This window comes from Lipotes vexillifer, unplaced genomic scaffold, assembly GCF_000442215.2.
Source record: "Lipotes vexillifer unplaced genomic scaffold, Lipotes_vexillifer_v1.1 scaffold395, whole genome shotgun sequence".
NCBI classification, from domain to species: Eukaryota; Metazoa; Chordata; class Mammalia; order Artiodactyla; family Lipotidae; genus Lipotes; species Lipotes vexillifer.
Window position 1 is genome coordinate 9445437 of NW_006797390.1, and position 25915 is coordinate 9471351.

At 50.3% G+C, this 25915-nt stretch overlaps 1 protein-coding gene across 2 annotated transcripts in view; it reads right to left on the minus strand.

The window, feature by feature from the left end:
- Positions 1-25915, minus strand: part of MICAL3 (microtubule associated monooxygenase, calponin and LIM domain containing 3) — a 99105-nt gene that overhangs the window by 55834 nt on the left and 17356 nt on the right. Inside the window, exons 13-23 of one of the 2 annotated variants that reach the window (XM_007469490.1) lie at positions 24933-25129; positions 23495-23607; positions 23343-23405; positions 22726-22899; positions 18101-18199; positions 16394-16450; positions 14213-14320; positions 11836-11943; positions 11177-11363; positions 2152-2240; positions 965-1297 (exon numbers count right to left, since the gene is read on the minus strand). In XM_007469490.1, the coding sequence (XP_007469552.1) occupies positions 965-1297; positions 2152-2240; positions 11177-11363; positions 11836-11943; positions 14213-14320; positions 16394-16450; positions 18101-18199; positions 22726-22899; positions 23343-23405; positions 23495-23607; positions 24933-25129 (1528 nt within the window). Of the gene's footprint in view, positions 1-964; positions 1298-2151; positions 2241-11176; positions 11364-11835; positions 11944-14212; positions 14321-16393; positions 16451-18100; positions 18200-22725; positions 22900-23342; positions 23406-23494; positions 23608-24932; positions 25130-25915 lie in introns of those variants that run through there. The other variant, XM_007469489.1, reaches the window with a different exon arrangement.

A 25915-nucleotide genomic window follows, 5' to 3' on the forward strand; every position in this document is an offset into this window, starting at 1 on the left:
CCTGCGTTAGTTCCGGAGCACGGGCAAAGGAGCAACTCTGCTAACCTCCCATTTGAAGGTTCAGTGGATAACTTTTCTCTTCTCCCATTTTGGAAATTCCACTACCAACTCCCTCTCCATAGTTTCTGGCCTTAGCTGATAATCTTTAGTTTTCAATATGGTGATTTCTGTGAGTTTGTAAACGGCTGCTTGAGACCTATTTGCTCTGAAGGGAAGAAACTTGTGACAGGTGAAAACAGGGCCCTGACGACTTCCTCTCCGACTGGCTACAGTGACCGTAGGCTATGACCTGTCGGGGCTGTGCAGGGCATCAGGACCACCCACGTCTGTGGAACTGTGGACACATGTCACAGGCTGGTTTGGCAGGAGTAGAGAGAGGTGATTTTAAGGAAAAAACCACAATCCTTCACAAGAAGTCTGGTGCCCATGAGCCCTTCCTTCTCCTGACCTTCGAGACCAGAACAAATGTGTTTTTAGATGTGGGGTGGTGGCACTCACCTCCTGACACAGGAGGAGGTTAGTGAAAGTGGGACCAATCAGGGCCTGATCCTCGTTAGGAGTTCAAATGCCCCCAAAATGACCAGGACAGGGCATGTCCCTCAGTGGTTACAGGTGAGGTGGGAGAGCAGTGGCAGCTCACCTAGACACCTGAGCAGGGAAGAGGAAGGAGGATGTCCAGTTCAGGTGGACACACATTCAGACCTTGGGGCCTTTTCACAATTCCACACTCTATCCAAGGAGCCCACAGCGAGGGACTACAAGAAGGCCCCACTGCCCTGGGTCATCACTTGGGTCAGGGCTAAAAGCAGCCTGTTTTGAACTCCTGTTCCCTAGACAGGGCCTGGGCCAACCCCCCAAGGTATCTGATGGATGTGAGCAGGTCCCAGGACTCCAGCAATAAAAATTTGAGATTCTGAATAGACAGTACCAAAGCCTGGGTGACGCTGCTCACCAGACGGCACCCCTACTGGCTCACGGTCGGCCAGTGAAACTCCCCTCTGATCTGTACCAGCACCTCCGACAGGCCATAGAGAAAGGGGACTCCGAATGCAAGCAGCTGGCACATGAAAAAGGAGTCCAGAGGGTTTTGGGCCACCTGATGCCCAATTGAAGAAATGTTGCTTTGGAGGTGCTGGCTCATCCCCTTGGCCTTGTCACAGAGGCCGAGAGAGTGACGCGCCACCCAGCCAAACAAGGAAGTGAGGCTACCTGGAGTTCTCTCGGCAGGGCTGGCACTGGTGCTGGGCTGTCCGTTGGTGTCTGCAGCAGGGCTGTCCTGCAGGGGTCCCCTGGCCTCCTAGGAAAGTCCACAAGAAGAGGAAGAGTGACTGAGTGAAGCACCCACATCTCAGGAGACAATGACGCCTGGCTGCTGGTCTGCTGCCCTCACCAGGAAACCCAGAGCTGCGCCAGGGCACACTTCACGCGGGAGTCGCAGGCACCTCACGTCCCTTCCCCCACAGGCTCTCTGCAGTCCGCAGAGGCCCTCCTGGAAGCATCAGTCAACTGCACGCCCACAGGGCAACACCACAGAGCGGAGAGAATACACAGGTCACTTGGAAAGACAGATGCGGGAGCTGATTACACTCACTTTTTTTTTTTTTTTGTAAAAAGAAGGTTCTTAGATAAGTAATTCCCAGAATATAGAAAGTTCACGGCACAGAGCGGAGAGAATACACAGGTCACTTGGAAAGACAGATGCGGGAGCTGATTACACTCACTTTTTTTTTTTTTTTTTTAAAAAGAAGGTTCTTAGCTAAGTAATTCCCAGAATATAGAAAGTTCACGGAATTGGCTGCAGAGCATTTATTTCTAGCCAAGTCCTTTTCTGGTGTCCTCCTCTCAGGAAGGGTGAGATTTTCAAAGGCAAAAGGCTTTTTTTACACAGTAAGCAGAAGACAAGGTCTGATGTGGTCTTCCAAATCCAACTCAGGTGGTGCTGGAACATTAACTTACTGAAACCCAACATTAGATTAGGCTTGAAAAGATGCTCCCTCCCCATATCGGACTGTGACCATCTCTCAGGCCCTCCCACTCACAGGAAAGGCAATGCAGTGGCCATTCAGGGCCTGCTGGCCACACTCTGACCTGTCACCACACTGAAACAGCACCTGCTGCCCCCCCCGACCCCCTGCGGCCGAACAACATTACCTTTCCAGACAGAGGGGCCACTGCTGGTCTCTTCCTCTGTACAGGCCCAGACAGCCGGTAACAGTAGTGTGGTTTGCAGTAGAATTTACCTGCAGGCAGCAAGGGGCAGGGGAAGAGGGTGAGCAAGTCTCTGAGATTCCCAGCTTGACCCCTGGTCTTGGCACGGTCGTCCGCTCGCCCCAGCACCGGCCTTCCCTAGGCCCAGGCTTCTTGTCCAGGGAGGCCAGGCCCTCCTCTCCCCTGTGCCCGGATGTGTGGAGGCCACGGAGCCATCACCCAATCAGGGCTTGGAGCAAAGACCGAAGCCTGCAAGGCAGGGCCAGCAAACAAAGTGGCAGTGTGTGCAGAACAAAGATGTGGTCACATGAAGAGCCAGAGGAGCATTTCTGGGGAAACCAAGAATGAACACAAGCGGTGGTGGCCTGAAGGCTGCCGGGGGTGGGGCGGCACCAAACATGAACCCGCTAGGGCCCTCCTGCTGCCCTTCTGCAAGCACCCGCGAGCCAGCACCGGTCAAACTGCAGCTCTGACCCACAGTGGGTCAGGATCAGCATTAAAAACAACACAAAACAAACCAAAAATCCTACAGTGCACTGTGACTAAAACAAAACAGAATAAAGCCTAATAAAAAGCATCAGCATGCACTGTGGCATCCTCAGAGTCAAGGATTATCTCTCACAGCTCAGCTGTGTCCACCTGGGTTTTCTGGGTCCTAGTGTAACATGTATGTTCTATTGTGGACATGATCAAAAGTTTGAAAAACACCAACCTTGGCTTTTCCCACGAGGCTGGTAGTGGGATTCAGTCACTGAGGGGTGTTTTTTCCCGACTCTTTCTTTCCCCCCACTTACAGCCAAGGCTTTAGAAAATTAAAGGATAGACCCTATTACAGAAACTGTTGAAACAGGAGTAATTCCACTCATCCTTCTCATCTGGAGAGAGTGGCTCCTTTGACAAATGAACTTTCCTATTCCCAAAGTTAAAATAAGAGGACCTAACCAGAAATATAATAGAATAGATCAATGAACCTGATTTTTTTTTGAAAAGATAAACAAAATTAACAAACCTTTATGAGACTAATTCAGAAAAACAGAAAGAAGACTCAAATAAATAAAATCAGAAATGAAAGAAGACATTACAACTGATACCACAGAAACACAGAGGATCGTAAGAAACTGCTAAAAACAATTATATGCCAAAAAGCTGGATAATCTAGTAGAAATGAATAAATTCCTAGAAACATACAACCTATTAAATCTGAATCTCATGAAGAAACAGAAAATCTGAACAGACCAATATTGAGTAAGGAGACTGAATCAGTAAATAAAACCCTCACAAAACAGAAAAGCCCAGGACCAGATGGTTTCACTGGTGAACTCTACCAAACATTTAAAGAAGAATTAACAATACTTCTCAAATGCTTCCAAATAACTGAACGGGAGGGAACACTCCCAAACTCATTTTATGAGACCATCATTACCAAAGCCAGATAAGGACAGTACAAGAAAAGAAAATTACAGACCAATATCCCTGATGAATACAGATGTAAAAATTCTCAACAAAATATTAGCAAACCAAATTCAACAGCACATTAAAAGGATCATAGGGCTTCCCTGGCGGTGCAGTGGTTGAGAGTCCGCCTGCCGATGCAGGGGACACGGGTTCGTGCCCCGGTCCAGGAAGATCCCACATGCCACGGAGCGGCTAGGCCCATGAGCCATGGCCGCTGAGCCTGGGCGTCCGGAGCCTGTGCTCCGCAACGGGAGAGGCCACAACAGTGAGAGGCCTGCGGACTGCCAAAAAAAAAAAAAAAAAAAAAAAAGGATCATACAGCATTATCAAGTGGGATTTATTCCAGGAATGCAAGGATGGTTCAATAGCCATAAGTCAATAAATGGGATTCGCCACATTAACAGAAAGAGAGAAAAAAATATGATCATCTCAACAGATGCAGAAAAGCATTTGACAAAGTACAACATCCTCTCATGATAAAAAGTGCTCAAAAAACTTGGTATAGAAGCACTGTACCAACAAAATAAAGGCCATATATGACAAGCTCACAGCTAACATCATATTCAACAACAAAAGGTTGAAAGCTTTTCTTCTAAGATCAGGAACAAGACAAGGATACCCACTCTCACCATTCCTATTCAATACTGGAAATCCTAGCCAGAACAATCAGGCAAGAAAAAGAAAAAAAAAAAGGCTTCCAAATAGATAAGGAAAAAGTAAAACTGTCTTCGTTTGTAGATGATATGATCTTATATACAGAAAATGCTAAAGACTCCACCAAAAAAACTGTTAGAAATTTAGGAAAGTTGCAGGATACAAAATCAACATATAGAAAACAGTTGTGTTTCTATACACTAACAACAAAACATCAGAAGAAAAATGAAGAAAAAAATCCCATTCATAATAGCATCAAAAAATAAAATAAAATTATTAGGAATAAACCTAACCAAGGAGATGAAAGATCTATACACTGAAAACTATAAGACTTTGATGAAAGAAACCGAAAACACAAATACATGGAAAGATATCCAGTGTTCATGGATCAGAATATTGTTATAATGTTCACATTACCCAAAGCCATCTATAGATTCACTGTAATCTCTATTAAAATTTCAATGGCATTTTTCACAGAAACGCAAAAAGCAATTATAAAACTTGTATGGAACCACAAAGGATCCCAAATAACCAAAGCAATCCTGAGAAAGAAGAGCAAAGCTAGAGGCATCACACTTCCTGATTTTAAACTATATTACTAAGCTATAGTAATCAAAACAGTATGGGGATTTCCCTGGTGGTGCAGTGGTTAAGATTCTGTGTTCCCAATGCAGGGGGCCTGGGTTTGATCCCTGGTCAGGGAACTAGGTCCCGCATGCCGCAACTTAAAAAAAAAATGTAATAAATTGGGAGATTGAGATTGACATATATACACTAACGTATAAAATGGATAACTAATAAGAACCTGCTGTATAAAAAAATAAATTAACTAAAATTCAAAAATTCAAAATAAAATAAAATAAAGTTATTATAGGGACTTCCCTGGTGATCCAGTGGTAAAGAATCTGCCTTCCAATTCAGGGGACACAGGTTCGATCCCTTGCCGGGGAACTAAGATCCCACAGCCGCAGGGCAACTAAGCCTGCATGCCACAACTACTGAGCCCATGTGCCCTGGAGCCTGCAGGCCACAACTAGAGAGAAGCCCACACACCACAACAAAGAGCCCACGTGCCGCAAAGAAAGATCCCGCATGCTTCAATGAAGATCCTGCATCTCGCAACTAAGACCCAACGCAGCCAAAAATAAATAAAATAAATAAAAAATAAATCTTTGAAAAAAATTGTTATTAAAAAAAAAAAGATCTCGCACACCACAAAAAAGGTCCCAAACTATGGGTTAATATTCAAAATATATATGGAACTCATATAACCCAATAGCAAAGAACCTAGAAACCTGATTAAAAAATGAGCAGGGGAACTGAAGAGACAGTTTCCCCAAACAGACATATAAATGGCCAACATATAGATGAAAAAGGGCTCAACATCACTAGTCATAAGGGAAGTGCAAATTAAAACCACAGGATAGGGCTTCCCTGGTGGCGCAGTGGTTGAGAGTCTGCCTGCCGATGCAGGGGACGTGGGTCTGTGCCCCGGTCCAGGAAGATCCCACATGCCGTGGAGCGGCTGGGCCCGTGAGCCATGGCTGCTGAGCCTGCGCGTCTGGAGCCTGTGCTCCGCAATGGGAGAGGCCACAACAGTGAGAGGCCCGCATACCACAAAAAAAAACAAAAAAAACACAGGATATCACCACATACCAGACAGAATGCCTACTGTCAAAAAGACAAGAGGTAACAAGCGTTGGAGAGGGTGTGGAGAAAAGGGAACCCTCATGCACTGTTGGTGGGAATGTAAATTGGTGCAGCCACTATGGAGAACAGTATGGAGGTTCCTCAAAAAATTAAAAATAGAACTACCATATGATCCAGGAATTCCATTACTGGGTATTTATCTGAAGAAAACAAAAACGCTAATTATAGTAAAAGATATATGCACCCCCATGTTCATAGCAGCATTATTTACAATGGCCAAGATACGAGAACAGCCCAAGCTTCCATCCACGGATGGATATATACATATACATATATATATCTATAGATATAGATATATCTATAGATACACACACACACACACACATATGTATACACAATGGAATATTATTCAGCCATGAGCAAGGAGGAAATCCTGCTATATGACAACCTGGATGGACCTTCAGGGCACTGTGTTAAGTGAAGTAAGTCAGACAGAGAAAGACAAATACTGTATATCACCTACATGTAGAATCTAAAAAAGACAAACTCCGAGAAACAGAGAGTAGAATGGTGGCCAGTAGGGGTGGGGGGAGGGGAAATGAGGAGATACTGGCCAAGGAGTTATCCAGTTATAAGATTAACAAGTTTGGGGATCTAACGCACAGCATGGTGATCAAAGCAAATAATACTGCGTCATATACCTGAATGTTGCTTAAAGAGTGGGTCTTAAATGTTCTCACCACAGAAAAGAGTTAGTAACTGTGATGGCACGGAGGTGGTAACACTGTGGTTTTAGCCTGGGTTACACTGTGGTGGTAACAACTTTACAAATAAATGTGTCAAATCAACGGGCAGTACACATAAACCGATGCGTCAATTATATCTCAAAAAAAAAAGTCAAGGAGATAAATGAATGGCATTCTTCTTCCCTTCTCCTGGTGATCCGATTACATATTCTCTCTCTCTTTTTTCCCCTCAAAGTAACTGACTTCTGTTCTCCTTTTATGGGTACTTCTCCCCCTCCCAACACTGCATAAATCTTTTAGAAAAAGAGAGTTTGTGGACTTTCATAATTTCAAATAATATCCATAAAGATAGTATATTTTCTGAAATCGAGTTTCCCACTAGCTCCTGGCACGTAATCAGAACTCAGAGAACCACACCTCCTGTCAGGGGCACTAGAGAGCAAAGGACTATCAACCCCACTGCTTATCTCTCAAAAGGGGAGTTGAGTCGTGGGTTATTTTTAGCAGCTTGGACACAATCTCCTTCTACAATCTGTAATAAACCATTTCACTTTTGTGAATTTTGGCCAAGATAAAATGTAATTAGGACAAGACAAAAGTACTGGTGCTTGGATCACACACTACTTTTTGCCTGTCTTGTGGAACACTCCTCCCTCCTCCACATGACTCTGATGGGGCTGCCAACCACGTGGCCTAACATTACCCAGCACAGAAGTGGATAAATGACCCAGATAGGTCAATCAGAATATCCCCTTTCCCTCCAGCCACCCCAGGACATGGTGCTCTAGGATCTGGCATGTGGCTAAGTTAGGCCAACAGATTCTTAGGGATGGGGAGAGAGAAGGGGCAAGCCCTGCTATCTGCAAGAAAGATGTCAGTCTTATGCATAAACTTTAATCAGATCAGGGTTTCCATTACTTTCAACCAAGAGTCTTATTTATTGTAGTATCAGGAAACTACAACCTAACTACAAAACTACAGTTAGGTTCATTCCTTTCTTCTATTTTTCCTCCATTAATTTGCTTTTTTTCTAGTAAAAGCAGAATTCTAGATTTAAAAATACAACTCAATAGACTGACCTATTGAATGAGGGAATCCTCATTGAATTCTGTTACGGTATCCTAAATAAATAAAGTAAAGAGGTTTAGGTTTCAAAAACGAGTCCCATGAGCCTGACCAAAAGGTAAAAAGAAAATTCCAAAACCTTGTTTTCTCTACGAATGCAGCACAACCTGAGGGGAGGAACACACACACTGAAACCAGAGCTCAGTGCAGGCACCATCCCAGCCACTCAGTGGTACATGACCCTCTCTCAGCACGCGTTTCCTCATGTAGAGCATGAAGACCACACCGTCTCGTGGGGTGAGATCCATCAACGAGACATCATCACATGTCCTGCACTGTAGCTGCTCGATTAATGCACCTCAAACCCCTTCCCAAACCCAACTTGGTGATACTTTTTCCTTCTTATGTTAATAACAAAAGGGGCTGATTTTCATCTAACATTTACCATGTGCCAAACACTGTAAGTGTAAGTGCTTTACAACTATTGATTCATTTAATCCTCAAAACCCAGTGAGGCACAGAAAGGCTAAGCCACGCTAGCGAGTCTCGGACAGGACTTGAACATCGGATGCCTGGCTCTTCACAATGGTGCCCATCTCAATCAGCAAGTTTGGCCACGCTAACGTCACAAAGCAACCACAAAGCGTGGTTGATCCCGTCAAGTCACTGATTTTAGATGGTCTAAGTAAATTCAGGAACCTCGACAATAAACGTAGGAATGACTGAAGATGGAACTGGAGAAAACAGACAGCTAAGAGGCGAGCCTGAGGCAGACGGGCCACAGATTCCTTCCCCCAGCAACTCCAGGTCAGAGCCGTCAGGACAGGTCAGAGCCAGAGATGCTCTGGTCAGGAGGCAGAGGAGCCCTGCCGCCTCTCCGGGGAAAGAACGTGTGGCGACAGGAGGCTGCCCCGTGAGGGTGGGAGGGGCGCACTCCAGCAGAGGACACAGCGAGCGCACGCGTGTCAGTGCAATGGAGAAGTGAGCAGCTCGCAGGGGACAGGCAGGAGCAGGGGGCCGGGGGGCAGGCTGGGAGGACGCACAGAGCTCTCAGCCCCGGGGCCCGCGGGTCCACCTGTGCCGCAGGGGTTGTCAGGGTGAACAGTGGGAGGCCGGGAAGATCTGCTCGTCTCTTTAAGATCCCCTGGGCTGCCCTGTGGGAGCAGACACGGGGCAGCGGCGGGGGGCAGCGGGCTCGTCACTCCTGAGGGTGGCCCTTCAGACCTCCTCAGTGGATGGTGTGTGTTTTCTCTCCTCGAGAGGACAGGAAAGACGTGACACACTGTTTGATTTAGAGTCCTTGTCTTAAGAGGTGACAGCAGGCAAATAAGCTAGTCTGTGGCAACAGAAAGTCTCCATCCTTTTAAAGGGGCTGAAGGGACAAGGGTAAAACCTGGACGCCTCTCTCAAGTGAGTGAGTCCCCACTGACCAGGCCGGAGTTGCCATGGGCCAGAAGCACTAACCCCAGGACGTCGGACCTGGGGGACCTCGAAGGTCACTTACTGCTATGTGGACCTGGACAAGTAACTTACAGCTTCTCTGAATTCAGTTTCCTGATGTGTAAAATTACAACAATAAAGCTAGCTACCTTCCGGTGGTCATGAGGATGAAATGTCACAATATGTTGTTAAGGGCCCGGCACGGGCTGGGTTAACCCCCTCTCTCCGGAGCCACAATCCCTGCCCTTTTCTCTCTTACCCGAGGCTCTTCTGTTAGATTTCTGAACCTCATGAGGCTAAACCCTCAGGACCCCTAAGATTCCCTCCTTTCCCCAAGTCCAGCTGTCACTGAGGAGGGTGGAGCTGAGGGAAAGGTTCACCTGGGCTGAAGTCTGGGGAGCTGGTCAGGCACGCTGTCAGGAAGGCCGTGCCTAAGCACGTGGGCCTGCTCATCCAGCCCCCACACCATGGTCACTCCCCCGGGCTCCGCTGCCCTCTCGCTGGGCATGCCGGCTCCTCCGCCCCTCTGCTGAGCCCTCGCCCACCACGCTCCAGAGTTCACGGCAGGACGGCTAAGTCGTTCCTGACCCTCCTGAGCTTCCCGGACTCCTCCTGCTCTGTGCTTCACAAAGTTACAGTCTGCACTACGCACCATCGCCCACGGTCACTCCCTTACGCCGTCTGCTGCAGGATCACTCCATCAGGACGGCCCCTCTTACACCATCTATGCCCTCAGGAGAATATGGCGTACAATCTATGGGCAAAAATACTCGTGGATCGATTCGCTGGACCTGAAGGGATCATTCCAGGCAGACCTCACAGACAGTTAGAAACACTGGGTGGGCTCCATCTGCCAACCCCATCCAGGGAGAGCAAAGGCATTATCCAAAGACCAGGTGTGTGGGAATACTGATACCTAACAGTATAGACAATTGTCTCACCTCTTCCCTCGCTGGGTGGTGCTTTTCACTAATGTAACAAGAGGAGCAGGTGCCACAACAGTAAGAGTCAGCTTTTCTCAGGTCACCACTCGGCTCTTCTGGCTGCTCCTCGCTCACTAGTCGAAGAGCCTGGAGGACTATTTCCTCACCGCAGGGCGTCCCTCTCCCGTGTGACGTCCCCTGACAGTCTCCTCAGTCAGTGCAAGGGACCTGAGGATTTACTTCCCCCTTCTATTAATCTCGGTCTTTTCATTACTGTTGAATCAGTAAGACGGCCTCTCATAAGGTCCCTTCTGCTTCCTGTAGGAAGGGGCGTAGGAATCACTGATGTCTCCGGTGACCTTTTCCAATTAACCCCAAAGGGTTTTCAGGCGGCAGACACGCCTCTCCATCAGGCTTTGTTACCTGTCTGCATAATTCTCCACCTTCTGCCCTATCAAGGTCATTCCACTATAAAACCAACAAATATCACAAAAAGCCAGGGCTTGAACAGCACAGTAACCAGACTGAGGCCTGGGCAACGTGCTCTCAATTCACCAGAGATGCTGATACGAGAGAGCACGGGTGACACTGGGCATAACTCAGGCACCTTCAGGAAGCCAAGGTCTGAGAACAGTGGCAGCGGATACAGTTTCAATGTGCTGTCACTGACCTTAGGCAAGAAATGTGGCTTCTATAAGCCTGTGATTCTTCTTCTCTAAAGCGAACACAAAAAAGACTTACTCTCCTCAGGTCCCTTTTATCTTAAGATCCCACCGTGAGGTACGACAGCAGGTGTCTGTGAAGCCAGGGAAACGATTTAGGTAAACGCATGCCCTTCTCATCACCATGGTCACTGAGTCATCTATGATACAGCTTGGTGACTCTGCAGAAATATTTATAAGAAAGAGTCTGGGAGAAAACACAGACTACAGGGGGATGGACGGGAAGGCTCAGGAGAGGCAGAAAAGAGAGCGTCAGGGCAAGAACGCAGCGGGGGCCCTGAGCCTGGGTGCAGCCTCCAGCGCAGGGACTCACCGTCCTCGAGGGCGTACGCGTAGGCCGAGAGGCGCAGGGTGGTGGCGCAGTGCTCGCACTTGAAGCAGCTCCGGTGGAAGAACTTGCCCTCGGCGCTTAGCCGCTCCATCACGTAGACCCGCCTCCGGCAGAAGTAGCAGGTGTCGCTGCCCCCCAGGTTCTGTGGGAACTCCTTCTTCATGGAGCCCTGGGGGTGGGGGGTGGGGGGACACGCGTCAGCGAGGCCTCCCGGCCCCTCGCCAGGGCGCACAACCCTCCCTGCGCGGTCCTGCCTGGGGACGGGAGCCGCACACCACCGCAGGCCGGTGCCTCCGGTGCCCATGCAGCACTTGGCACTGCGTCTGTTCTACACGATTCCATAACAAGCAAACCAAATCCTCTTAACGGATTCTGATCTGAAGGTGTTCCCGTGGTTCTCCATGGGCACAGGCCCTGGACTCTAGAGCAATCACTTTAGAGATACTGAGTATGCTGTTCACACAACATTCTAAACAACAGTTTCAGTCCTAGAAGTTCAGTTACAAAATTCAGACAACCTCAAAAAATAATTACCACATGGCACGCAGCAGCCACATATGCCACTGAGCTACTTAGAACAAAGCAGGCTTGTTCACCAGAGCTGTCTTATCTAGACAGACAGTGCCCTTAGTGTATCTTACCAGTTCCTTCTTGTCTAGAAGGGTTTTAGGCTGTTCTTTCCTTTGAAGCTGATTGGCTATCTGCTCAGCCAATGAGCTCACTCCGCCCGTGTACATCTTTATATACTTCTATTGGTTGGAGATTGTTAAACGACCAGAAAGAGGGGAAATGAGAAGGAAAAAAATAAATAAATTAAGAAGACAGGGGACAAAAATCTTTGAAAGGTATAAAATGAATACAAGGTGCAGCAACAAACATGCCAACACAGTGCCCACGAGCAGGGGACTAGGTGTCAGTGTCCACACACCGGTGTCAGCACAGGCAGGAGCAATGGCCACAGAGACAGTGAAATTCAGGAAGGAGAACCTGGTCTCTCATGTCCCTCTGGACGAAGTGCGGGGGATGCGGAGGCGGGACGACAGGATGGATGCAAACAGAGTGAGAAGGGCCTACCACCCAGCGGCTCAGATTACACACAGAGAACCTCAAAGAACCTAAGAGAACACCTCCCTTACGGCAGCGGGCACCAGACTGAAGGCACATCCCAGGGCCTGGGAGAGGGCTTGGGGAGTTATTTCCTCATTTAGAAAGAAAGTAAGGCCGACTCTCCACCTGGGTAACAGATGCCAACAGCCCAGTGTCACCGGGGATGACATCCGTCTTCACTATGACCTCCTTCACTCAGAGCCCCTGTCCTGTGCACCAGAGGCCCCCGGGCTTTACCAGGAAGGTCCCTTCTCTGCCCGTTCTCCCCATGGAGACTTCTGTGTTCCCCTGAGCCCTGAGACCAAGCCTTCCGGACCAGCTGGGGCACTGCTGACACGGCTGCTGTGGAAGCCAGGATGTGTTTCTAGTCCAGGAGGGGTTATATCTTTATACGTTGAAACAAGATAAAAGAAAAAAAATCCAACCACTTCAATCCTCTTTCTAGCAATGTTGAAAAAGCAGCAGGAGAAAACTATAAATTTCAATAGCAAACCTTCCTGTGGGAGCCCAGCTTTGAGCTCGTCCTCTGCGGACGGCCCAGACACCCAGTGTGTATGACACGCCTCTCAGCAGCTGTGTGCCCGCTGGGTCTGAGGAGCCCTCACTCTAATTCCAAATCCAAAACATGCCAGGAGCAGTTGTGCTGGGGATGCCAACAACCCCATCAGGAAACGGTCTGAACACACGAAACCGTGTGTAAGAGAATCACCAGCCTGAGCAATGGCATGTCCTGGGCGGGGCAGGGACAAACCAGAGGAATGCTCTAGGGGAAAACTGACCCTGTGTAAATACAAGAATGACAGCAGCACAAGTGAGCAAACAATTCTCCAAGGTTCAGCTGGAACTGAGGAGTCAATTATATTTTCGATTTAAAATAAGGCGATTTCCAAAGGATAGTGCCATCTACTCATTAACTCCACAGCTTATACCCATCTGTGGTCGAGAAACACAAGTGGCTCTTAGACCTAAGCCTTCTTTGGATTAGAAACATTAGGGAAGCTTAAGCCTGGAACAGACAGAAACCCAGGCACAGCCAAGCTGAGCATCGAACAGCTGACGCCAGGGAGTAGGAAACTGCAGCAGATGAGTGGGAGCGTGGACCAGATGCCAAGTCTGAGGCTGGGACGCTGGGCAAGCCCAGGGTCCTCCCTGTTCAGCCAGGACCCTGCTCTCCCATCAGAACCAGCACTCTCAGCAAGTATAGCCCAGGGCTACCTGGTGCAAAGGCATCTGTCGACTTCAGTTCTCAGCGATGTGACAGTACTGACAAGCACACCCCTAAGAGAGGTGGAGACTCGAGTCCTATTTGTTTCTGGCATGAAAAGCAGATGGTTTTCCTCTCCCCACTCTTAAGAAACAGTCGAAATGTAGCACTCTCTGGACTTATACTGTGGCCACCACACATGCGTATCATTCTGTACAGTCTGCTACCAGCTCAAGAACAGGAAACAAACAGAAAGGACAAAAGCCCCTGCAATCTCTCTGTAAACTCGTCCACAGCTGGGTCAGTTCCATCACAGGAAATAGCAGAGTTCATTCCTTAAGAGATTACAATTCAAGAGGCACCCAGAATACTGTGTATCCACCACTCTCTTTAAGAGATTTAATTACACAATGGTTCATATTTTATAAGACATTAATAGGAAGAGGTCTGGAGTTAAAAAAAAGCTAATGGCTACAAAATGCTTTCTCATTATTTGATACAGTTGGACTATAATGAAAATGGGTTGACTGGGACAGAATTTGCCGCAGTGAAGCTAGCAGCCTCCTTAACTCAGGTGGACGCCTACCGACCTCACATGCATGACGGACACACACAACTGGACCCCTAAGGAGACAGGCTGCCGTTCGTGTGGGTGAAGAAAGTGCAGGCTGAAGAGGGCGAGCCTGGCCAAGCCCCGGGCCCGCTACCTGTCGGAGGAAGTCAGAGGAGGGAGAGGCAGGGCGGCTGCTGGAGCGGAGGCTTACAGAAAGCTCCCACTGGTCAACAAAAAATCGACGAGAAGGCTCAGGCTCTGGCTATAAAATACAAGATGGAGAAAAAATCAAAGGAAACGTTAAGTTAAAAGTTACACGCTGACCTGAACACAGGAACTTGGCAGTTTCAGACCCTTTATCTGGATGACAAATGCAGTAAAGAAACGCTCTTAGTTCCAGAAGCACCAGTGGCTCATTCCAGGCTCCCACTGTGCCTCACACTCACAGCCACACCCACGCTGGAACACGGCCCCCCAGGAAGCCTTGTCTGCACCCCTGCTCTCAAGTGCACAGTGCTGCCAGCCAGCAGGCAGCGTCCTATTCACACGTCCTGTGTGCCCTGCAGAGCCCCTCACGGCCCCAGCTGGAATTTCTCTTGAGCACAAGGAGATTCCACCGGCTTGTCACTCTGCTGGCCTTAAGAGGAGCAGACAAGAGACGACAGCTCTGGAGCAAAGCTCGCTTTCTCCATAAAAGCCAGGAAAGGGGCCCCTCCTCCTCCTCCTCCTGGTGGGGCTCAGACACCGAGCTTGCCCTGGAGCCGGCCCCAACCCTCTGCGGACTGCATGCAGCACGTGGAGCAAAAGTGGGCCCAGCAGCCAGGCACTCTCCGGTCCCCAAGCCAGGAGGGGCTGCGAACTTGGCAAGCAGTAACTGCTTCGCTGCCTGCAGGTTCAGGCTGAGATACCTGCGGGCCACAGGGAAGACGCACCCCTCGGCCTTCAGCTCGCACTAACTTCAAAGCTTCAGGTGCGTCAGGGGTGACGGGCGGTGTCACCAGCCTCTGCTCCAGAGGCTCAGAGAGAAACTCCCTGGACGGCAGCGAGCAGGCAAGCGCACAGCTGGACTGGCGGGCAGTGGAGGCAGAGTCCGGGAAGGAACAAAAACAGTGACCCCCCAGGAGTACCTGGATTGGAACCCTGCACCGAAGACCCTGGAGACAGCCCACCGGGAAAATGAAGGAAAACTCCCGCCAACCCTGCTGCTTCCTGAGCTCCAAATCCCACCTGTCCTCGGTGCCCTGCAGCCCCAACTTCTACCAGCTTCCCTTCCCCATTCAATCTCTCTTTCCTCCACCGACTTCCCTCCGCTCCCCACTGGGACCCTGTTTCATTCAAGACCATCAGCACCTCCTCAAACAGGCATATTCCCCAAAACGGAGGGCACTGCCCTGTGCAGTCAAAGTGCCCAGCTTTCTTCTTGACAGGAACCAGCCTGGGAAGAAGGAAGAAAGGCTGGGCACAGGCAGTGAAGCTGTGGGTGACACGGGTGACATGGAAAGGCCCCCCCTCCCCCACCCCGGGCCTGCTTCCTGCCTGGCAACTGGTAGGAAGACAGTGCTACCACTTCTTTCCTAATGGGTTCAGGAGGGAACCAGACTTACTGCTCAGCCATGAGGGCATTTCTCAGAGAGCAAAGGCAGAGGGGCAGGCAAAAATAAGAGGAGAAGGCCCATGTGAAATGAACAGTTAGAGATGATTCTTCATTCTGGCTGCAGAGCTACACCCACTCAGGCCTCCATTTAAGGGTAACAATAACAACCAAAAAAGTTTCATAGTCAGCAGGTTTTGAGATGAGCATCTCTGCAACTCGTCAGATCATATGACGGCCAGGTGTGCTCAGGCATCTCCCTACTAGTGTCTCGAACAGATACCACTTTTCATTATGGACCCTGTCTTGTCATCACCTTCCTTCCCGCCCCCGTCCTCTCCACACCTGAAGAATCCCCGTGCTCTAAGAGCTTTGGCTTTCTCAGTATTTCTACGTCAGGATCCCGGAAGTAGCCAAGCAAGTGCCTCCTGCTTACTGACCTCGACCCTTCCCCAGAAGTCAAAGGTACATATCTGGGAGTGGGAAGGGGGCGCAGGGAGGGGAAGAGGCGGTTCACAGGGCACAAACTCTCAGGGTTCCTATCTGGTCTGATGCTGAGTGGATGGATGTTCCACCATGAATGCTATTTGCAAGGGTCATCATTGCAAGCGAAAAGAGTCCCGGCTCTTGGCTGCGTGACCAGAGTGTGGAAAAAGCAAGGGAGAGGGGCCACGCCTGCGCCCCCACCCCAGCGTGCCGCATCTGTGTGGCTGCCAGCATCCCATGCCACAGTCGTGCTTTTACCCTCTCGTGGTGGGGACTCTGCTTGCCACGGCTGTCAGCATCAAGATCGCTGTACGTCTGTTGGCAACAAAGTAGAAACTTAAGCTCCATTCAAATGCTCTATCTGGACCTACTAAGTGACAGCCCCAGAAAGTGAGAGTTCATTTCAACACATAACCTGTTGCCTACTGGTCCCCAACCCCAAGTAACCACAGTCCCCTCTACATTAAATCCTGTGACCCAAGGGCAGCTCTGCACAGCTGTTCTCGCACCTGTCCTCCAACGAGGTCAGCTACGTGGATAAATAAGGAACTACGGTTAGTACACAGGTGGAACAAACATATTTCTTTCACACAGCGGCACCTGATCAGAGGCATTCAGTGGAAGGCTAACAGGAGAGGCAGGTTAGGAGGGTGAAGCTTCCACACCAAGGCATTAGAGGCAACAACAGCCCACGGGAGACTCCAAGAGCGCATGGCACTAAGGGGCGAGGGGAGCACAGAAGCTGCACCCAAGAGGCCGGGGACCGTGACCCAGGCCCACGCCGCCTCCGCTGCCCTGAGGAAACCACTAACACAGTGACGTGCGGTTGGGCCGTCTAGGCCCCTAGTCACTCTCTGGATAGCCCAGCATTCACCGTATGGCCTGCCCTGCTGCAAGAACTGACTCGGAGCTCCCGACGTGGCCGCTCTGTTGTCCAAAGCCCGTGAGCACGCGGTCTCCGCGGGCAGGACGAGGCCGGGGCTCAGGCTCCAGAGTCACACCACTTGGGTTCAGCTCCTAGCTCTCTGCTGTGTGACTTCGCACAACTACTTGGCCCCCCTAGCCTGCACCTCGGTCTCCTCATCTGTAAAAGGTGAGGATAACAGGACCTGCCTCGTAGGGTTATTGTGAGAACAGACCAAGATGACACAGGAAAAGCACTGAGAACACTGTCTGACTCAGAGGAAATGCCCCATGTTGGTTCTTGGGCAGAGACAGGGCCCAGGGTGGTCACTACCCTACAAGGGTTCAGCGTCCAGACCCAGGGACATAGGCTGGGCCCCTGCATATCAGACACATTATGGGATCACCTTCTAAATAGGCTACAATAGCTGAGAAAATGTCTTTCCATAGATCCTACCTTCAAAATCAGTGTTTTACTTTATAGGGACATACAACACAAGTCAAAAAAGCCATTCTATAAACGCACTTCATATGAGCCTGCTGGCCGCAAAGCACGCGTGGTTAACTCGCCTTGAAGTGGTTCTCCAGTGGTCTGCCTGGACAGTGAGTGGGGTGGACAGAAAGGGCAGGTGTTTGTTGGCAAAAGCTGGATAAGCAAGAAGCAGGGCTCTCAAAATCAGAAGGAGCCAAACTCACGGAGTGGAGCCCTATAAAAAGCTTCCCAACGTTCACCTTAACTGTATCTCCTTGGGCAACAAGACAAAAATGGCTGATTTCAATGGGGTTATATAAAAATGCTCTCCAGGGCTTTTGGACCTCGCATCTGTGTCAAGTACAGTTTAAATTTTAGTTTGTGGCTGCACAGTTGTAGTCCTGTGATGCGGGACTAGATTAAACTACCCAGGGTTTGAACGGACGGTGTGCTATCCTGAGGCCCACCAGCAAAGGTCGCTTCGCCAGTAAGTCATCACTGAAATGAGGGGATCCTGACTTGGTCTCTCCCCTGGCCACCCACACAGGCAGGCAGGCACACAGGACAGCGGAGCATGCAGAAGGGGTCACCTGCTGGTCGCCACGTGCCCGACAGGGAGGCGGAGTAGGGGGAGGAGAGAGTGTGATCACTTTTTTGGGGCAGGTCCGAGAATGCTCCTTTTCCTGTCGCTTTTACGCCGATAGACACAAACAGAGAGAACACAGGTGAAATGGTGGCCACGTTGAGGCTGGGTCTGGAAGGACCGAAGGCATTTGCCAAAAGCATCCCAGAGGCCCTTCCCCACCCATCCATCCTCAGCACAAATTGGCGTGTTCAGGCAGGGGCCTGTCCCGCCTGTCATGGCCTCGGGGCAGAGGCGCTCTGTTTGCAGATCCCAGAGTCATCTCTGCAGCCACTGTGGGGTCAGGACCTGCACGGCAGCACTTTCTAAATGCCAGGGACCAGGCCATATTCTTCTCTGCTGGCTTATCAGGGAAGCTGGGGGGTAAAAGGGGCTCAATTACAAGTAGAGAGAAGGGCACACAGACTCCCGTTACGGGGGGAGCGTGGCGACTGCTGCCCACAGCGGGGGCACCCGGGCACCTGCAGCAGCAGACCAGCACCTCCTGGGCCACCCACGCCCACGTCCTGCCACTGCTTCCCCCTGCTCAGTCCCCTCACTCACATGCGGAAGGTTCTGGGAGACGACCACAGAAATACAATAAAAAACAGGAAACGGTATAAAATTAACACCTTGCGCTAACTGACAAAACACAATGTCTGTGGATCACTTCCCCACGGTGTCCGCTTCCTGTGAACCTGTCTCTGATTGACAGAACCCTGCAGTGCTAAAGGAACCACCAGATTCCCGAGTCAGAGAAAGCCTCAGGTTCCTCACGCCCAGAGCTACCATGTGGGGCGGCTCCCAGCAAAGCCCGGAGGGGAAGAGGCCACAGAACCCACTCCTCCGTCTGTTCCCACACCACTGACCATCTACAGCCAAACCAAGGCTGCTTAACCACAGACTTCGCCTGCAGGACCCATTTCTGAGATCAGAAGGGGACGAGGTGGGGAGGGAAGAGCCGGGTGACGCCACAGGAAGGTGACGAGGAGTGAGCATCCCCACTCTTCCTCACCACTGTGCTCGCCACACCCGCCTGCCTCAGTTGGAGCCGCTTCCAGGGGAACAGCAAGTGAGTCACAGGAAGGCGCGCCGTCAGCCCCCAGGGCGCACCCCTGGACTTCCTGTGCCCCTGAGCTGGTGCGCCAACTGGCGTGGCCCTCCAGTGCTCTGTCTTTCAGGGGATAAATAGGCAAAGCAAGGCTCACGACGCCATCCCTGACTTAGCACTGGGGATAAGTCGTTTGTGAACACATCTCAGGAGGACGTGAGAGCTGTTCGTCACGGGTCCTCTCACAACCCAGCATATTACAATCCCGCTCTACACACAGGATCTAACGGGGTCCAGCTACCCAGCTGCTGCTCCTGACCGGCATCTCCGGTGCCCCTTCCCCAGACCAGCCTTCACTTTAAGGGTCTGTTTGGCCTGGAGAGCCTGGCGGTACATACTCAACTCCACCGACCGTGATCACAAATCACCTGGGTGCGTTCAGGCAGCACCCGCACAGGCTGGAGGCTCCCAGCCGCTGCAGCAACAGGAGAAGCAGGGCTCTGGGCACCCCTGCAGCCCAGCACCCAGCGGGAGCCAAGCCCATCTTCCGCGGGACGGAGGCAGCAGCGGCGGCCGAACCAGCCCCTCGGGTCCCTGACCCGGGCTTCCTGGGATGCCCACCCAGAGCCACTCCAGGACGTGCCACTCAGAGTCACCTCTTCACCCACCGACTGTGCTTCCCTGTCTCAGGCCACCTCCATGACTAGTGTAAGAACCTGGGAATGTAGTGCAGAGTTCACCTTCCCCTTTAGTAATACTCAATTCAAGACTAACCTTCAAATCATACCTTCTACCTAGACTTCAAAGGTCTACCCTAGGCAAAGGGTAAGTAAGGAAAATAGACGTGAATTTCTAATGAGTTTTCCTCAGAAGACCTCCCCTCCCCAAGCATGGGGAGAGAGGCAGCTTGGCTTCATGGTGACTTTGGACGCAGCTCCCAAGCTTCCACCTCAGCCTCACGGGCCCTGCCTTAACGTGCATATTATCAAAAGGAAAGTTAGAAAGAAACATTCTGCCCTAAGTGTAATTCAACTCAAATCTAACTCACCACTCCCCAGCACCTCCCAGCACAGGAGGGAATCAGGGTCAGCCCCTCTGACTGCTCAGAACCCCAGTCCTCAGCGATTCCAAACCAAGAGACAGCAAACCCAGGCCGCACTCAGGGCTGTGACGTAGGGGGAACACAGCAGAGGCCTCCCATCGCTCTGGCGGGTTTCCTGTTCCCCGCCAGGCGCCACCCCCTCTTTCTTTCTGCCCCACTCTATACTATGTAGGAGAAGCAGCTTTACAGGAGATCTTGCAGAAACTTTAGTGAAAATTTCCAAAAAGAGTATTTTAAATGTGGACAAAACACTGAGAAAATGCCCATGATCATCTCTGTTCATGATCTGAAACAAGGAAAAAACCAGTTTGAGACTATTTCTTGGATAACATTTTCCTGTTTAACACGAGAAGAACATTGCCCCGAGCCCCAAGCTCTAGAAACTCGGGATTGTCCTCCAGGGGTCATGAGGATGCATTTCACCCAAAGGTCAACTTGGGACAAAGGTTATAACAGCAAAACCCCAAAGGCTAAGTACCTGAACACAGGTACCACATAACTTCAGCTAGTTTCAACACCAATATAACAGCCCACCCTTTTCAGTGGTTTCCCAAAACCCAAGGAGTTAAACAAGTCATGCAATACTCTCAGTAGTGCCTGTTAAACCTTCCCCCAGAGTCGCCGCTCAAATGTGCACAGAGATCCCTACCCTGTGACCTAGGGCTCTACGGTGCAGGTCCCGCCCGGCTGGCTCGGAGGAGGAGCAGGTGGGAAGGCCCAGCACCCATTCTGGTCCCTGGGCAGTTCCTTTACCTGTTTCCACTGGGGGGCGGGAGCAGGGCGACCCTGCTCAGGCAGGCAGCAGGACGGCTGGCTGAGCCCACGCTCTTGTGTCGGCTGTGACACACAGGCCAAGTATTGGGTAGGGGACAGGACACGGAGACAAAAAAAAAAAAAAAAAAAAAAAAAAAAACACAAAAAGGACAGCCCGGCTGGCTCGGAGGAGGAGCAGGTGGGAAGGCCCAGCACCCATTCTGGTCCCTGGGCAGTTCCTTTACCTGTTTCCACTGGGGGGCGGGAGCAGGGCGACCCTGCTCAGGCAGGCAGCAGGACGGCTGGCTGAGCCCACGCTCTTGTGTCGGCTGTGACACACAGGCCAAGTATTGGGTAGGGGACAGGACACGGAGAAAAAAAAAAAAAAAGGCATTAAGGTAGCAGACAAAAATGGTTCTCCCGGAGGATAGACATGCATCTATGAACTGAAGGAGGGTGCACAGAATTAGTTCTAGGAAGCTACACTTACAAAGGAAAATCCTCCCTCTCCAACTCGGGCGAAGCCAAATGCAAAAGAAAAGACAAACAGAAGCTGTAATTCTGATTATCCTTTTCCCAAGCTCAATGCTCTGAGCCTAAACTACTAATTCCAGCTTGGAAAATGAATCTTTCCACTCAAAATGAGTGGGGACACACTTCCTCTAGTGGAGAGCACCCCAGCCTTGCTGAGGAGGATGGAACCTGGGCTGCTACGGCCACCCGGCAGCCTCACACGTTCACAATCAAGCCTGCATGCTCTCTGTGCGCCTCGGCACGAATGCCTGGAGCGTGAGGATCTAACCAAGCACTAGATGTGGGAAGAAGTCAGTGATGTGGTCGGCCTGGCCCCTGGTCCACAAGAACAAGGGCTGGCGCACGTGGCGAAGATGAAGAGGCGCTCCCCGCACCAGGAGTTTTAGAAGAAATGTTCATTGTAGATCTCACAATGCCTGTACCTCCTCTTATGAGAAGGCTTAGTGACTTTTAGACAAGCAAGAGGAAAGACGAGACCTAACAGACATGGCAGTCCAGCCCTCAGCAGGACTCGGGGAGTGAGGGCAGTCCACGGAGAACCTTTACAGTGCTCACACTCGTGACCTAGTTCAAGGACAGTCTAGGAAAACCATGTGCAACACACAAGAGTGTCTACCTCTCTGCCCTTCATCAAAGATGAGAAACAACTAAACATCCAGCACCAGAGGAAGAGTTAAGAAAAGCATGGAGCACACACTTTGGGAGAGGCTTATAAAGAGTTTGGAACATGGAAATACGCCCAAAGTTACATGAAGAAAGCAGAACAGGAAAGCGTACGTTAAGAATGACCTCAACCATGAAAACAAGAATGCACTAAAAAAAGACCAGAAAGAAACATAGCAAAATATTAAGAGAATTACAGGGGCCTTAATTACACTTTCCAGCATTTTCCTCAATATGCAGGTACCTCTTATATTACTTACGTATGCATGTATGTGAACACACACCTACATACACAGATCTGGACACCCCGTTTTAAAGATCCTCGGGTGGGCCTGGCTGGTGAGGACAGGAACCCTCGTCCCTGCCCCACGCAGATGCCAGTCTCGAGCCCTGAGCCCTCAGGACCGGGAAGTTCCCCGTCTCGCTCACTAACTGCCCTTCCTCTGTGGCCAGCCCAGGTCCAGGCGGGCGAGGTGTGAGCCGGGCTTACCTGTCTCCTCACGCCCGTGGACTGCGCGGGCGCGTTCTCCTCAAACTTGGCCAGCAGCTGCGTCGCCATGTACTTCACCTTGTTCTGGTTGCCAAGGGCCACATCCACCCTCCGGTCGCTCAGTGTGCTCACCAGCGTAGGCCTTCCTCCTCTGTAGCCCCGGGGCGCGTCCTCCTGGTGAACAGGGGTATCGACAGCCAGCCTCGGTTAGAGGAGCCCCTGCCCACACCCAGGGCCTGGCACAGCAGCTGGTCCCTGCTTTAGGTCGAGCTCAGTGGCTCTCCTCAAGGTTCAAATCTCAAGATGGCCTCGGGCCCAGGGGCAGTATGAAGAGGTACTCGGGCTCTCGCTGGTGTGGTCACATCCCAGGAAAGCTGCTGCCCTTCGCCACATATGGATTCCAAAGAGACAGGAAGGCCCAGAGCACATGTGTGTGTTCCCTGGATGCTCTCCAAAAAATTAAGCAAAGGCAAAAGGCCACAGGAATCATCTGTGCACAACAATTCTCACAAAGAGTGAACTGAAAAGATCTAGCAATACCGATTTGGGAATTAAGCGTTTCAGTCAAGGAGGGCAATTCAGTACAATCATTCTGGCAAATTCCAGATATTTCTCACCTCTTCCGACTGGCTGGTCTTTCTCCTCTTCCCAGCACCGTCCAAGACCTTTTCCTTTTTGTCCTGCACCAAGAGCAGAGGGAAACCGCATTCCTCTAGTCACTGCACTGTATCATTAGTTCTGCAGCTGGAGGAAAAACCCTTACACTTACCTTGGGAGAGCGCTTCCGAGAAATGGTCTGCCCCAGCTTGCTCAGGAAGGAGATGGGGGATTTAGTGCTGGCTACCAGGACGGCCCTCTCCTCAGCATTCAGGTCCAAGGCGTCTGTGGGCAGAAACCAGCAGTGTCCAAGGACAGCCCTGAGGGTGCCTCCTTGCAGCAGGCTCTCGGAACCTCAGGAAGCTCTGAGGGTTCGTGCACTCTGAACCCGGTAGGAACTCCACAGAGAAAATGCACACGGAGCCCTGGACGCCGGGCCTTCTCTTCTCCATCCATACAAACAAAACCAACGCTTGCCCCAATCCACTTCAGTCACAAAAACCTCCACTTTCGCTTTTCAGACGCTGCAATGTGCATGTGCTTGCTGGTTACAACAGAGTGCCGAAGCCTTACTTCAAGATGAAAAGTTCAGGTCGGGAGAGAAAGGGAGGGGCATCGGCGGGGAGGAGACGGGACTCGGGTCATGGGTTCAGGGTGTGCTTGTTGATGTCAGAGTTGTGCGTGTCTGTTGTAAGAACTGCATCTCGAATGAGAGAAAGCCACAGATGCCTACAAGTACATGGGCTAGAAGCACTGGAGAATGGTACCTAAACTCTGTGGGTTCCAATGTTTTATTAGTAACAATAGTAATGTTGAAATAATAATTGAAACTAATAATACATTTCTAACATTTGTTTAAGTGCATCCATTCGCCAAACACTCTTCTTAGAAGTGTATTACAATCTAGCCATGTACATATTATCCCCACTTTACAGATGGGGAAACTGAGGCACAGGGAAGTTTAGTGACTTTAGGTGGAGGCAATGGGATGTAAACCAGGTAAGGTACCACGGTCAACACTTGTAAGCATCATGATGCTTACTCAGTCTGTTTTCTGACAGCCTGAGGGCCAAGGGAGGATTTTTGGAAACACTAAAAGGTAGGAGAAGAAAGAGAAGCCAGAAAGGGAACAGTTAACAGAAGAAAGAGAACAAAGCAAGTATAGTCCGGATCACAGAAGCCAAGAGGAAGAGAGAATTTCAAGAGAAAGGATGTCATTCCAAGGGCTGAACAACGCAGAACAGCCAGGTACCTGAGAGGTGAGAGAGGAGGGAATAACATGCATCTGGTGATTCTTCACGACCACGGACAACAGTTTTGGCCGGGTTGCAAAGTGTCACAAAGATTAGGCAGTGAAGAAGTCCAGGCCACAGCAAAAGCACCTTTTCAAAAAGTCTGGTTCTGAGAGAAAGGGAACAAGGGTGGTGGAGTCAAGGACAAGGTTCTAGACAGGAATGCTCATGGCCTCCACAACTGCATGTTTGCTGAGCAAGACCCGGGTCAGAACGAGGGGCTGACAACAGTGCAGAGAAGCGGGTCTGCTGGAAGAAGGGGCACGGGGGAAGGAGAGGCAGGGGAGCCGCACAGCAGCACCCCTGGGGGGCCCTTACCTCGGGAGGGGAGTGAGTCCCTGAACATCTCGTAGAACTGGGTCAGGTACATCACCATGGACAGCTTGTCCGGCTCCCCCACCGAGGCCATCTCTCTGCCTGTCATGATGGGAGAAATGCCCAGCTCCTTCTCAGCAATATCAAAGGCCAGCTGGTTATTCTTCTCCACATTTTGCTCATCCAAAGAATCAAAATCTCTGAGAAACAGGACGAGGAGAACGTGTCAAGATGGGCTGCTTGTCCCCAGACCAAAAAACACGGTATCACAGAGTCATCATTATTTCTCGGTCTTTCAGCTAAAATCCAGGGTGCAGGCCTCACTGAAATCGGAGAGCAAACCTGTCTCTCTCACTTCTGTCTCCCTCCTTTTACTAATGAAATGCAAATCATCCTCAGGGAGAAGAAAGGATTAACAATCTACCCATAAGAGAAAAGAGGGGAAAAGTTGGAAAACATAACATTTTATCAATAACATAAAGTTCTTACTAAAATGTAAGCTCAAGAAAAGGAATTGTTTTTGGTAAGTTTCTCCTGTGCCCCGTGTGTGGTCTGCATGTATTAAACTCATGCTCAATAACAATAAAGGTCCTATTTGGATCAGGCTGTGTCTAAAGGCCTGGAACCATCACCCCCTGTGTCCTTTGGAGCTGACAAGCTGTTGATGTACTAAATCAGCTCTGGTGAATCTTACTCAGCCTTGCCCTCTAATCAAAAGGGAAATTCCAAAACTTTCCTCAGAAGATTTCTCCACTGCTAAATTTCCTGACTTTTCCCAAGTATTTAGATTAACAAACATTTCCCACTGCGTTTCAGGCTTCTTGCTATTCAATCAAGTAAAGACTGACAGCATCCTTCTTTAGGTGATTTCGGATTAACTGGGCAGAGGCCTTATTTCTGCTGACTACGCAAGCGTTTTTCATTTTTTAAACTCCTTTACCCTGTATGTTAAGCCTACTAAACTGGGGGTGGGGGGGGTCGGGGGG